General features: G+C 38.0%; 1 protein-coding gene across 2 annotated transcripts in view; it reads right to left on the bottom strand.

The window, feature by feature from the left end:
* Positions 1–13,826, bottom strand: part of ACO1 (aconitase 1) — a 78,785-nt gene that overhangs the window by 35,388 nt on the left and 29,571 nt on the right. For both annotated transcript variants that reach the window (XM_060199682.1, XM_007531242.3), the window contains exons 3-7: positions 12,770–12,938; positions 10,605–10,742; positions 2,875–2,944; positions 2,563–2,746; positions 1,971–2,110 (exon numbers count right to left, since the gene is read on the bottom strand). In XM_060199682.1, coding sequence (XP_060055665.1) covers positions 1,971–2,110; positions 2,563–2,746; positions 2,875–2,944; positions 10,605–10,742; positions 12,770–12,938 — 701 coding nt within the window. The remainder of the gene's footprint in view (positions 1–1,970; positions 2,111–2,562; positions 2,747–2,874; positions 2,945–10,604; positions 10,743–12,769; positions 12,939–13,826) is intronic.

Genomic DNA, 13,826 nt, shown 5'->3' with positions numbered 1-13,826 from the left:
CATTCAAAAAATATAACTGGAGGGGGATAGCTCAGCTGGTAAACTATTATGTCTTATTAGGCATGAGACCCTGGGCTTGGTCCTAGGTATCACATAGGAGCACCGTGGATGACAAAGCAATGCAGTGATGTTTCCCTCTCTTCCTCTTTTTTTTTTTTTTTTTGTCTACAGGGTTATTGCTGGGGCTCAGTGCCTGCACTATGAATCCACTGTTCCTGGAGGCTATTTTTTCCATTTTGTTGCCCTTGTTGTTTATCGTTGTTGTTGTTATTGTTGTTGCTGTCGTTATTGCTGGATAGGACAGAGAGGAGGGGAAGACAGAGAGGGAGAGAGAAAGGCAGACTTGCTTCACCACTTGTGAAGCAACCCCACCTGCAGGTGGGGAGCCAGGGACTCGAACCAGGACCCTTACTCTGGTTCTTGTGTTTAGTGTCATGTGAGCTTAACCAACTGCACTACCACTTGGTCCTCCCCCCCTTTCCTTTTCTTTTCTGTTTTTTAAGTTGCCACCAGGGTTATTGCTGGGGTTCAGTGCCAGCACTACGAATCCAACACTTCTGGCAGACATTTTTTCTGGCTTTTTTTTCCCCCTTGTTTTTATTTGACACAACCGAGAGAAATTGAGAGGGAAGACAGAGAAAGATGGATACCTACAGACCTGCTTCATTGTTCATGAAGTGGCCCACCCTGCAGGTGGGAAGTGGGTGCTCAAACCAGAGTCCTTGTGCATGGCTATATGTACACTTAACCAGGTGCGCCACCACCCAGCCCCCCTTCCTCTCTTTCTCTTTTTCATTCTTGCTCCAACTCTTAAAATATAGAATTAAAATATTGGGCCAAGGAGATTTCTCAGCAGACTTGCATATATGTGAGGGTCCTGGTTCATTCCCTAATGATGCATTAAAAATAAATAAAGTAATTACAAATAAAGATCAGGGAGATACTAAGCATTAGAGCACAGTATTTTCTTAAAGTTCCAGTGGTCCTAGGCACCCTCATATGGCAGCACTGAGAGGTGCTCTAATCTTTGTCCCTCGTTTACTCTTTCATAAAAATAAGTAATAAATAAGCACATTATCCTAGAATACAGGCGCAAGTCCAATGCAATGTAAAATTCAGTCTGATTCACATATTTTTTTCAAACATAAAGCATTAGCCAGAGCTTCGGTGACTGATCTGTTCATAGTTGTGGACTGATTGTCTGCAACTGTAGACAATTACAAGTTTAAACTGTCTTAGTCATACAGGATTCTGCCAATTTTTGTAGGCAAGTTCTATTATTACTCCATCTAGAGAATGGAACAAAGATAAACTGTAAGTTACAGTGTTCAAATAAATCCAATTCCAAATTTCACAGAGGTGTCTCTTATTCTCCATTCTCTTTAAACCTCTCTCTGTCCTATGAAATAAATATTTTTAAAAAGTACTATTTTTGCAATTTGGAGAAACAACTGTTTTAATAACATAAATTATAATACAGAAATGGGAATGAAAAAAAGCCAAATAAAATTTATAGAAGGAATGGGTTACATAAATGGAAAAAACATGTAGGGAAATATAGTAAAATATAAACATATCTAAGAGGAATGATTTGTACAACTTCAGGATAGTGATTATTCTTAGAAAGGGGGAGTCTGGTTCTTACCACAAGTAAGAAAAAAATACAGAGACACTCTGAAGCAAACATGGCAAAATGTTACCATCTGAATTATCTAGATGGTGGGCATATGTATGTAACTTTAATACGTATACTTTAACTATTTCACAATTAAAAAAAAAAACCCTAAAATGATTTATAAAGGAACAGAATATTCAAAACTCAACTGGTTTATCTTCTTATCTCATTTCTGTTTAAAGTTATCGGCATTCTGTTTGAGTTATTATTAGAGCACATGAGACTCCATTATGTATTTCTTTTCTGCTTGTCACCGTCACTGACCAAGACCATGGGAGAGGCAGTATATCATTACCTTGGTGATGGTGAGCACAATGTCAGTGGATGTTACCAGGGGGTGAGGATTTCCCATCAGCTTGTAGCCAATCACTTGGGGGAGAACCATGCTGATTGGCTGGCCCAGCATTACAGCTTCTGCTTCAATGCCACCCACACCTGCATGGAGCAGAATAATGCATCTCTTATTCCTCACAGTATCTCTCTAGCATAAGTCAGTGTTCTTCACAGATGATAACCCAGCTACAATGTTTTCTGAATACAGAGCTCAGTCATGTTTCTTTCTATACAAAAAGTTATTTCTTCTCTAGTTCCTTCTATAGAATTTTTTTACAAGTATTTCTCAAAGTAACACACACACACACACACACACACACACACACACATACTTTTATCAAGAACCTCCCTGATAAAAGTCTCCATTTTTAAGAAACAACCCAGGTGACTTTCATGTAATTTAAATGTATACACTTCTTATTCCAGTTCATTTTTTTCCAAACATTATTACTGTCTACTATAGTCATTTTGCTAGACATTGGAAATAATAGCAGTAAACAAAACAAACAAAAATGTTCCTCCAGCATATTACATGGAATTGGAAGAATACTCACCCCAACCAAGAACTCCCAAACCATCAATCATGGTGGTATGTGAATCTGTGCCCACAAGGCTGTCTGGGTAATAATATCCATCCTGGTCAAATACCACTCTTGCCAGATACTCCAGGTTCACCTGGTGGATGATCCCTGAACCAGGAGGAATAATCCGCATGTTCTGGAAAGCTTGAGAACCCCACTAGGATGGAAAAATGGAATGAGTCACCATGAATGTCTGACGTATGTCTATGGAGTCCATCTTTCTTTACACATCCCTCCCTGGGATCCCATATCCATAAAGAATCAATGTAACTAAAATGTCCATACCTTTAAAAATTTAAATCGTTCTCTATTTCTTTCAAATTCCAGGTCTTGGTTCTTCTGCAAACTGTCCACCCTGTCAGAGAGGAAAAACTAAGTTAGGTTTATGTCTTAAAATGTAACTGATCAAACTGATTGGTAATGAATAAACAAAATCAGTTTATCAGTAGGCTTTCTGGGTGTTATCACTGCATTCATTCACACAGGAAAGAAATTACTTGGTTCCAGGGATTCCTTCCATGCTTTTAAACATGAGTAGAAACCAGTAGGTGAATTCAAGTCGCAACAAATCTAATTATAAAGTCTACATTTATAGTCACAATGGCAACTGCCATTTAAAGATGCCTTGCTTTTGTACTTGTTTCTCATCCATGATCTTGTTGAGCTAAGCTGACCATTCTGAGCTGAACTGTGTCAGGGGTGACTTTTTTTTTTAAACCTGTATGTGATATGAAAAGGGGACCTAGCAAGGACAGGAGGCACAATAATAACAGAATCACAATCTCCTATGTCTTCAACAGGGGTTTATAAGGAGGATGGTGGCACACAAGAGAGTACATAAATCCAGATTATATGCTGAAGTTACTTAAAAGCCATTCAGCCCATCAGGAATGACACTGGCAGCACAGAGCAACAAAAAACTTTTTCAGGACATGTATAATCAAATGGCATTGTTCTGAGTCAAGGTAGAAGAAGTCAGTCAGGCTCCGGACATAGAAGGGCCCTCATAAGTGATGCCATGGGTTAAGCCACCCCATCATCTGGGGCCCTAGTCGGGGAGTCCTGGGATTCCCACATAGACATGATGGGCCTAGACCTTGAATAGATCCCTCTCTCCATTGTCACTGGTCATCTCCATCAGGAACAACAAAACAGACCCCTTTGTGGGCCCCCCATAGGACCTTACCCTCTATGTGGATCAATAATCGTAGAGAATGTTCCATCCTCTAAAGGAAGTCTGGATAATATACTCTATCTACCACCTGAGGAAGATGGGTCCTGAAATTAGGGCAGCTTGGAACGTTCCTACTCATGACCACAGAATATGAACTCAGACCTACAGGGATGCAGAGGTTACATAGGCTCCTAAACTGAATATGGGCCTCAGATCAAATCGATGGGGTCTATAGTCAACAATATTTATACACCTTTCCCATATTTGGGAGTTATTCTCTTCCCTGATCCAGCTTTCTAGTCATTTTTCCAGCCATGACATCATCTCCCCAGACAGTAACTTGGGTCTACCTGAATATCAGAGGTAAGGCTCAGGAAAAAACTAGTATAGTCATGGGCCCTTTGGAATATACCTAAAATAGGCCTACTAGCTATTTCCAAAATTGAGACCCCAAATCTTCATCTGCAATATTCCAGCCTTTAGATTCATGATTAGTCAACAATTTGTTTGGCTCTATATATTAACTCTTTTTCAGCCACCAGGTTCCAGATGCTACCATGATGCCAACTGGACTTCCCTGGGCAGATGACCCCACCAATGTGTCCTGGAGCCCTGCTTCCCCAGATCCCTGCCCTACTAGGGAAAGAGAGAGACAGGCTAACAGTATGGATCGACCTGTGAGCACCCATGTTCAGCGGTGAAGCAATTACAGAAGCTAGACCTTCCACCTTCTGCACCCCATAATGACCCTGGGTCCATACTCCCAGAAGGATAAAGAATAGGGAAGCTATCAGGGGAGGGGATGGGATGTGGAGTTCTGGTGGTGGGAATTGTACCCCTCTTATCCTATGGCTTTGTCAGTGTTTCCTTTTCATAAATAAAAATTAAAAAGAAATGTGACAAAGGATCTTTAATAGATATAGAATATGTATAATATATTAAAATGCAAAAACCCAGCAAATAGATGAGCATTTCAAAACAAATTAAAGTATTTTGAAGTATTTTTCTTAACCTTAACCAGTCTAGCTTATCCTCATTAGTTCTGTTGTGTTAGGAGCACTCTTGAACTATGGTCATTATCCTGTGTTTTCTCGCCTATTGCACAGGGAATGCAGAAGATGTTAAAGCTTCTTACAGCAGAAGCAGCACTGGAAAGGGAACATGTACCCCAGAGAGTGCTAGGAGCATCAATTTAATAAAAACAACATATTCACAGGACATGCAAAACCCAGAAATACTTAAACTGTTCTATAATACATTAATTCCAGGTAGAGAACAAATGAAAATTCATGAAAATAAAATATTAATTATGTCAACATGGGATCAATTAATTCAAGTTACTGGAATGAATAAACAGACCTGGAATTCTGATTTTTTTTCAACATTAGACTTTCCTAAATTTATCCAGTCTATGTGAGCTTTTGTATAGAGACAGAGAGAAACTAATAGAGAGAAATTGAGAGGGAAAAGAAAGATAGGGAGGAAGAGAGAGAGATACCTGGAGCACTGCTTCAACAGTGAAGCTTTCTTCCCTGCAGGTGGGGACTGGGGGTTTGAGTTGGGTTCTTGAGTATGATAACATGTACACTCAACCGAATACCCTACCACCTGGTTCCTATGTGAGCTTTTAATAAGGTCTCTGAATGTGAATGACCTTATAGACTGAAGAAAAAATTTCTTATATTTGAATTCATAGTTGGACATAGTTCAAAGCCTCGAAGTGTTATATTTCATGATATTCCAGAAATCCACAAATGAAAAAGTTTTCACACTCATAAAACCTGGTCAAAATTGTTATGACAGTCTTATCAGGATTTTTTAAAAGGCTATGAGATAACTTTATAAAACATTATAATGTTTTATAAACTCAATAAACATGGAATAATATGATATTATTATTATTGGCAAAGAGCTTAGAATTCAACTGAAAAAAAATTAGTCTCCCACAGGGCCAGGTGGTGGCGCACCTGGTTAAGCGCACACATTACAGTGCTCAAGGACCCAAGTTCAAGGTCCTGGTTCTCGCCTGGAGGGGAAGCTTCATGAGTGGTGAAGCAGGGCTGCAGGTATTCCTCTGTCTCTTCCCTACCTTATCTCCCCTCCCCTCTCAATTTCTCTGTCTCTATACAATAATAAGTAAATAAAAATATTTTTTAAAAATTACTCTCCCACTAACCATTACCCAATTTTTTTAAAATTGTTAATTTCTGGAAGAAACTGGAAATAAGTCCACAGCACACAGTTTTCCCAACGTTAACACATATCACATTAATTTCTTACAAAAATTAGGAAAGAGCTACAGAGGTCAAATTGCAAAATCAAACTAAAAAAATAAAAAGTACCACAATGAAAACATTTCTCCCTTCCTTTCTTTCCTTCTTTTTTTTTTTGTTTTTTGTTTATTGGCCTCTAGGGTTATTGCTGGGGCTTGGTGCTTGCACTATGAATCTACTGCTCCTGGGGACCTTTTTCTTTTTTTCTCAATTTATTGGATAAGACAGAGAGAAATTGAGAGAGGAGGGGGAGAGAGAGGGAGAAAGAAAGATACCTGCAGACCTGATTCACTACTTATGAAGCATCCCCCTTCACGTGAGGATCTCAAGGCACAAACCTGGATCCTTGCATGGGTCTTTGCGTTTAGTACTATATGCACTTAACTGGGTGTGCCACCTCCTGGCCACCACAATGAAAATATTTCTAAGAGAAATGTTTGCTAATTACACACACTGAAAAAGTGTTTGCTAGATTTGGATCAAAACGCCTCCCTAGACTTAGGTATTTGAGATAGTTTACTTACAGTGGCCCCCACCCTATGGAAGGCCCTAGGGTCAAGCCCCAGTACAACATGGGAGTATTGTGAAAGCCCCACAGATGGTGGAGTGGTGATGTGGTCTTTCTCACCATATTTAGCTTATGTAAATAAAATGGAAAAAAAGTAATTGAGCCTGGGAGTGGTTGAACTGAACATGCACAAGGTCCTTGGGATGGATGGACACACACACACACAGTTCATAAACAACTGAGACCTGAGTCGACAGATGTTGAGGTTTATTCTCTTTTAGCTATTTTGTAATCACCAGGGTTTCACCACTGTGGGCAGACTACTTCAGATAGAAAGACAGAGATGGAAAGAGACATTACAACATAGGAGCTTTCCTCAGTGATGTGGGAACTGGACTCAAATCTGGGTTATACAAATGATAAAGCAAGTATACTATCCAAATGAGCTATCATACCCGGCCCAGACATCAAGGTTTAAAGAGAAAAAAAAATTACATTGAACTTGGTAATGTCCACATTTGATATCTGCTTAATAATCAAGAGTTTTTTAAAACTTTATTTTTCCCAAAGCACTGCTCAACTTTGGTTTATGGTGGTGTGGGAAATTGAACCTAGAACCTTCGGTGCCTCAGGCATGAAAGTCTATTTGCATGACCATTATGCTGTTTCCCACACCCTCAAGAGCTTTTTGAACTGAATCCACAAAGACTTAGGGCAATTATATTTCTGTCTTCATCAATACTTGTGCCTTTCAGACCAGCAAAATGAATCTATAAATACCAATAACAATCAAAATGAATCTATAAATACCAATAACAATCTTCAAGAAAGACAGCCCAGCCCCCAAGATAAGTTTATAATTATAATAAAAGGAAGAACTGGCCTGTATCTAGTTTGTTCAAGAACTGTATATTTGGGGACAAAACAGATTTTTCTTTATGCTGAATTCATCTGATTTGGATATAGGCAATATTAATTTGAGAAAATAACTTGTTTCTACATTTCCTTTGAGACAATAATAGAACCCACTTGAATTCTCTAAAGAAGCAAATAATGCTTTCTTTTCCTTCCTTTGGTTTTACTTCAGATTCCTAAATGATTTTTAATTCTAAAAATAATTGCCTCTTCATATAGAACTAAAGAATAATTATAGTTCCATAGAAAATTACTTAGTTTTTGGCATTTTTCTTCCCAATTATTTTCATTTCTGTATGTTTTCATTTAGTTGAGGTTATTTTGTTTTTGTGTATATGGTATTGGAGCCTTGCACATGAATGGGTTTACCATTCAAGGGTCAATTTTTTTATTCTTTTTACTTTAGACAAAGAGACACAAAGAGTAAAAGCTTCCCCTAGTGCTGACACTCCCATGCAGTGCTATAAGGCTCAGAACTAAGCTGCAGGCATGGCAAAGAATGAGTCCCACTGAGTAAACTATCACTAACCCGCTGAGATGATTTTATACCTGAAATTCACATTTAGTCACTGAGCTGTGATATGAGCATGTCCTAAGTTTTAGTAAGCCCACTATTAAGTATAACTGTAAAGGTTCCTAGTAATTTACTTTAAAGAGGTACCATCATTCAATATATCACTCTTTTACATTTAGAATACTTGTTTTTATTAGTATAAATAGTGTGCTAATGAATGCTGTTTAATCTTTAAGCTTTTTCCGATCTTCAGATATTTAGCATGTGCTTAATTTTTCTCCTACACAAGATAAAGAAATTCCTAGAGTTCTTTATATTGCTTTCATAATTTTTTAATTTGTTATCAGCAGTGTATAAATATGTCTTCCTCATGATATCTTTATAATTAATGTTCATTTTCTAATCTTAATTATACTGATAAGAGAAAATTATATCTCAAGGATTTGATTTACCTTTTTTTTATTACTAGTATGGTTAAGGTTTTATATGCTGTTTCCCATTTACATTTCTTTATTATTTCTTGCATTACAAAATATTCACTTTCCTTTGCCTATTACCTGCTGGGTTTTACTATTTTCCTAATCTATTAAGTATGTTCTTTATCTAATAGGAATATTGATACTTTGCCATACCTTTTTTTTTTTATGCAACAAGCTCAAACAAATCTAAGGTTTATTTTTTTGTTTCATTTGGTACTTCTACAATTAAAAAGTCTTTCTGTTAAAAATTAATTTACTATTTTTTTATTGTTGCTAGAGTTACACCGTTTCATGTCAACTTTCCAGACAGAAAGTGAGACAGAGAGCACGAGAACCACCATAACACCAAAGTTTCCCCCAGGGTCATAGTACTTCCATATGATGCACCAGAGGCTAGTGTGGACAAAGCAGGCTCTTCTCCTTTTTTGCCACCTGTTATTGCTGGAGCTTAGTGCCGGCACTATGAGTACACCACTCCAGACAGTCATTTCCATTATTATTATTATTATCATTATTATTACATAGGACAGATAGAAACTGAGAGGGGAGGGCAAGATAAAGATGGAGAAAGGCAGACACCTGCAGGCCTGTTTCACTACTCATGAAGCGTCTCCCCTGCAGATGGGGAACAGGGGCTCCAACCTTGTCCTTGAGCATGATAACATGTGAACTCAACCTGGCACAGTAGTTCCTTTCCTACGTGAGTTTGCTTATTGATCTGAAAAGGCATTTCCAATCATCACTTAACAAGTATATATTTAAAAATTTCTTCTAAACTTGAAAATTTTATATTAATGCTTTAATTAAACTACCTCTGCTGAATAATCAATTTTCCCATCACTTTATGCAGAGAAGTTCTTTCTTCCTCCTCTGATAGTTGATCATAACTTCAGCTCATTATATTTCCAGGTTAAAATACTGGCCTCCTTCCTGTACCTGTCTGTCTTCCTGTATCCAGACCATTGCTGGGTAATCTTATATTTACTTCTATATAAGATGGAGAGTGCTGATCCACCTTCACTTTGGGCTTGACTGTGTGACTTGCTTTGATTAATGACACTGTGGATAAAAAGTGACTCTATGCCAGTCTGGATCTAGGCCTCAAGAAAGACTGTGAATCCCTAGTTGCCCTCTTAAGCATCTGTGATTAATAAATAGCTGTTTTTGCTTTCAGCCTGGGTCCCCAAGGAAACCCACATGGAATGGAATTGTCCTACTGTCCAGCGGTGAGCAGTCAACTTCAACTCTATGGCAGGATGCAGAGCTCCCTCATGATGTTTATCTTAGAAAGTGATCAGTCTGTAGATGTGTAAGATATAAATTATTAATGTAGACTGCTTCTGAGATTTTAGGGTGATTGGTATGATTTTGGCAGAGAGAGAAAATAGCAGATAACCCCAAATAATAAGAAAAAAATGAAGGAAAAAGGAAAGGGTGAGTATTAGGTTTAAAGAGAAAAAAAATTACATTGAACATGGAGAAGCAGATTTAGTCAGATATGAAATAGTTATTTAGCATCAAAGATGGAATAAGGATCCAATGAGTAAAAAAACAGTTTTGGATGTCAAATACGTACTTGTATAATAATCTCTCATAGCAGAAATTCATATGGTCTCCATTGGGATTTAACATTCTCCCAAAATAAAGGGAAAAAGTTCTGTTTCTTTTTACAGTTTCATGCATGTGTGATACCACTGCCAAGTGGCCTTTCCTGACCAACTCTCTCACTCTTTATCTGAGAGAAAAGGAGGATGAGAGAGAGAGAGGGAGAAACAAGCTGAAAAACAGAGAAGAGATACCATAGCCTTGCTCCACCACTCATGGAGCTTCCGTAGTACTTGTTCATGGTACATCCAGGGGGTATCAGGGCTTGAAGCCAGGGCTTCATACTTGATGAGATAAGTGCTCTCCCAGGCAAACTATCTCCTGCCTTTCCTTCCCAGAAAAAGATTTTCAAAACTGTACCTTCTTCTCAAGTGGTCTCCATTGGAAAGTCATAGGGTTTTCCTAAATATATTTCTCCAAAGATTTTCTTCTTTACTTCAAGTATACGTGTACACACACACACACACACACACACACATACACACACACACACACACACACACACCTTTGCACAAAGAAGGTCTAAGTATTTATCTTAATTTCTCACCTTCTGTTGAAATCAACCTGGATGGAATGATCAATCACAAGATCAGCAGGACAGACGGGGTTTATCTTCTCTGGATCTCCTCCTAACTTTTTCACAGCATCACGCATTGCAGCAAAGTCAACAACAGCTGGCACACCCCTAAGAAAAGAGAGAATTCAGGGGAAAAAAAAATCTGTTCTTACATCACTGGCTTCTTCATCTTTGGCTCCAATTGATAGTAATATGTAACAGGACTGTTTCATCGGTGAAGCTAGTAACCAATGAATGAAAAAAGTGAAGGTTTCTGTGGTTGGGAGGTGGCTCAGCAGGTAAAGTGCAAGCATGAGATGCTAGGCTTGATGATGCACCAAATATGATGAAGTGGGGCTGTGATTTCTCTGTCTTCCAGCCAAAGTTCCCCTCATAAAATAAATAAATCTGGACTGGTTAAAAGAGCTTACTTGAGGGGGGGTTCACATACCACCATGTGTAAGGACCCCTGGGTTTGAGCCCCAATCCTTGTCAGCAGAGAAGATGACGTTTCATGAGCAGTGAAGCAGGTCTGCAGGTCTCTCTCTCTCCCATTCCCCTATCAATTTCTCTCTGTCCTATCAAATAAAAATAGAAAGAAAACAAATGGAAAAAAATAGCCACAGGGAGCAGTGGATTTATAGTGCCAGCTCTGAGACTCAGCAATAACCCTGGTGGCAATAAGAAATAAAAATAAATAAATAAATAAATAAATAAAGCTCACTTGGGCAGTATGCTGCTTTGCTATGTACATGTCCCAGGTTCTAGCACAGGCCTCACCATATTGAAAGAAGCTTCGGTACCTCAGTCTTTGTCACTCTCTCTCTCTGCTTCTTCATTTCTATCTATAAATAAAAAATTAAAAAAAAAAAACAGTGAAAGTTTTTAAACACATTTCCTTTCATAGAAACCACTGGAGAAATCCACAAAGAAAAAAACCTACTAACTATGAATTTATCTTAAATATAGAAACTATGGGAAAACTAACACTTAAAACACTGTAACTTGATTGATATGACTTGCTCATGGTGTGGTGACAAAGATCTGTAGATGACATACTGATCATACCTTCAATTTCAGATCAGATTTGAAGGAATGGATATGATTCATTAAGGCTGTGAAGCAAATCTTTTTTTTTTAATTTTTTATTTTATTTTATTTATTTATTCCCTTTTGTTGCCCTTGTTGTTTTATTGTTGTAGTTATTATTGATGTCATTATTGTTGGATAGGACAGAGAGAAATGGAGAGAGGAGGGGAAGACAGAGAGGGGGAGAGAAAGACAGACACCTGCAGACCTGCTTCACCGCCTGTGAAGTGACTCCCCTGCAGGTGGGGAGCCGGGGGCTCGAACTGGGATCCTGACGCCGGTCCTTGAGCTTAGCGCCACCTGCGCTTAACCCGCTGCGCTACAGCCCGACTCCCAAAGCAAATCTATATTAAGTGAATCCTTCTCTTTTATTGTTAGTACATGAAATACAAGCAATACTCTTCTAAACAAATGAAACTTGGTCTCTAAAAGGAATGAAACAATATTATTTTAAAATGAAAAGGTAATGTCTAGAAAACAATAACACACACACACACACAAACAAAAACAACAACAAAGAGGCCAGTCTTTGACTCCTCAGAATAGTAGGATGTGAACTGAAGCTGAGCAGCAATAGGTGAGACCTTGTGAACTATATATCCCCCCTACTGGAGAGCACATCAACTGTCCCAAGGACAACTGTTTAAAACCTAGTTCCCTAAATGATAGGATGTGAGGAGTAAAAGTTTTGCGATAGCTCCACCCCATGCTTTTTTTTTTCTTTTTTTCCACCTTTTGCTAGACTACTTAGGGCAGGGATCTTTAAGACCAACATGACCCTTGTCACTGGAAAATGTGGAATGACTGGCACGTTCTGACTTGCTTGAAAGGATCCAGTTTATTCTTCGCTTCCCAGGATTAATAGCTCCCTTTCATTTTCACAAGTGTCTGGAGACTGGGTGATAAATTCTCCAGTCAACGTTGTGTGTGTGTGTGTGTGTGTGTGTGTGTGAGAGAGAGAGAGAGAGAGAGAGAGAGAGAGAGAGAGAGAATGAGAGAAAGAGTTATAAAAGCTATCTAAAGGTCAATATGGGAGGCAGAAGAGAATTAAGTGACATTAGGCTCACGTAAAGTCCTGTAGAATGACACGTGCAGGCTTAAATGGCACCTCTATGTTCTTATGCTGCATGACATTCCAATTTAGGATATTTTCAATGTCGTTTTTCTTCACCAAAAATTGATCACAGTTCCTAACGGCTGCCTCCAGTAGAACTCTGATAGAAAATGGTAAACGTCCTAGGAGTAAAAGAGAAAGCATGACAAAACAAATAAAATCATGAGACATCTTAGTATAAGAGTTCGAAAACCAATTTCTGTAAAAACTTGCTATGAGGCAACAGACTTCTTCAAACAAAGAGAGAATAAGGGCTAAAGTGTTCAGCAGTTTAAAATATATAGATATTGAATGATCTTGAGAGACATTCAGCAGTAGAAAATACTCAGGCCAGGCAAAAATAAAATAACGATTGTTAACTTTTTCAAATTAAATGGTTGCCCTGCTTTAGATTCCAATAACAACAAGTTTCCCTTAAATCATCATGAAAGTCATCTAGATTTTTATTTGTTACACATACTTTGTATTTCTTATGAAAATTAAGATTTAAGAAGTGAGAAAACTTCCTTGAAGATCAAAGTATAGTTTACGCATATTGTTTAAGAGAAATCAAATGGCAAACACCATGTGGTATGACCAATGGTAACTGGAATTCTACAGTAAAACAGTGATAATTCAATAGGAAAATTATTTTGTGTATAAAGTAGAAGTTTCATCCTGACTATATATATATATATATATATATATATATATATATGTTACCAAACTATCTGGAAAAGGCACGACTACAAAGGCAGAGCAAGCACAATATTTAGAAAATACTTGTGCTTTTGTCATCATTTGCTGTTTAGCTTACCTAGCTGTTATTTCATCATGTCATTGACCCTCTCTGAGCTACAACTTCCTGAGGAATTCTCACATTCTATAAATATGATGCTATTCAGACTAAATGATACTACATATGAAACAAATGCTCTAGATAATACAGTGTTATGTGAACATTACAAGTACATAATCATCACCAACTTAAACAGCAACAGTATAAGAAAGGTATGCTTATGTGAGTGAGC

The sequence above is a fragment of the Erinaceus europaeus genome, chromosome 10 (assembly GCF_950295315.1).
Source record: "Erinaceus europaeus chromosome 10, mEriEur2.1, whole genome shotgun sequence".
Classification (NCBI taxonomy): domain Eukaryota; kingdom Metazoa; phylum Chordata; class Mammalia; order Eulipotyphla; family Erinaceidae; genus Erinaceus; species Erinaceus europaeus.
The sequence above is the reverse complement of the archived record's forward strand: the minus strand, read 5'-3'. Positions and strand labels throughout refer to the sequence as shown.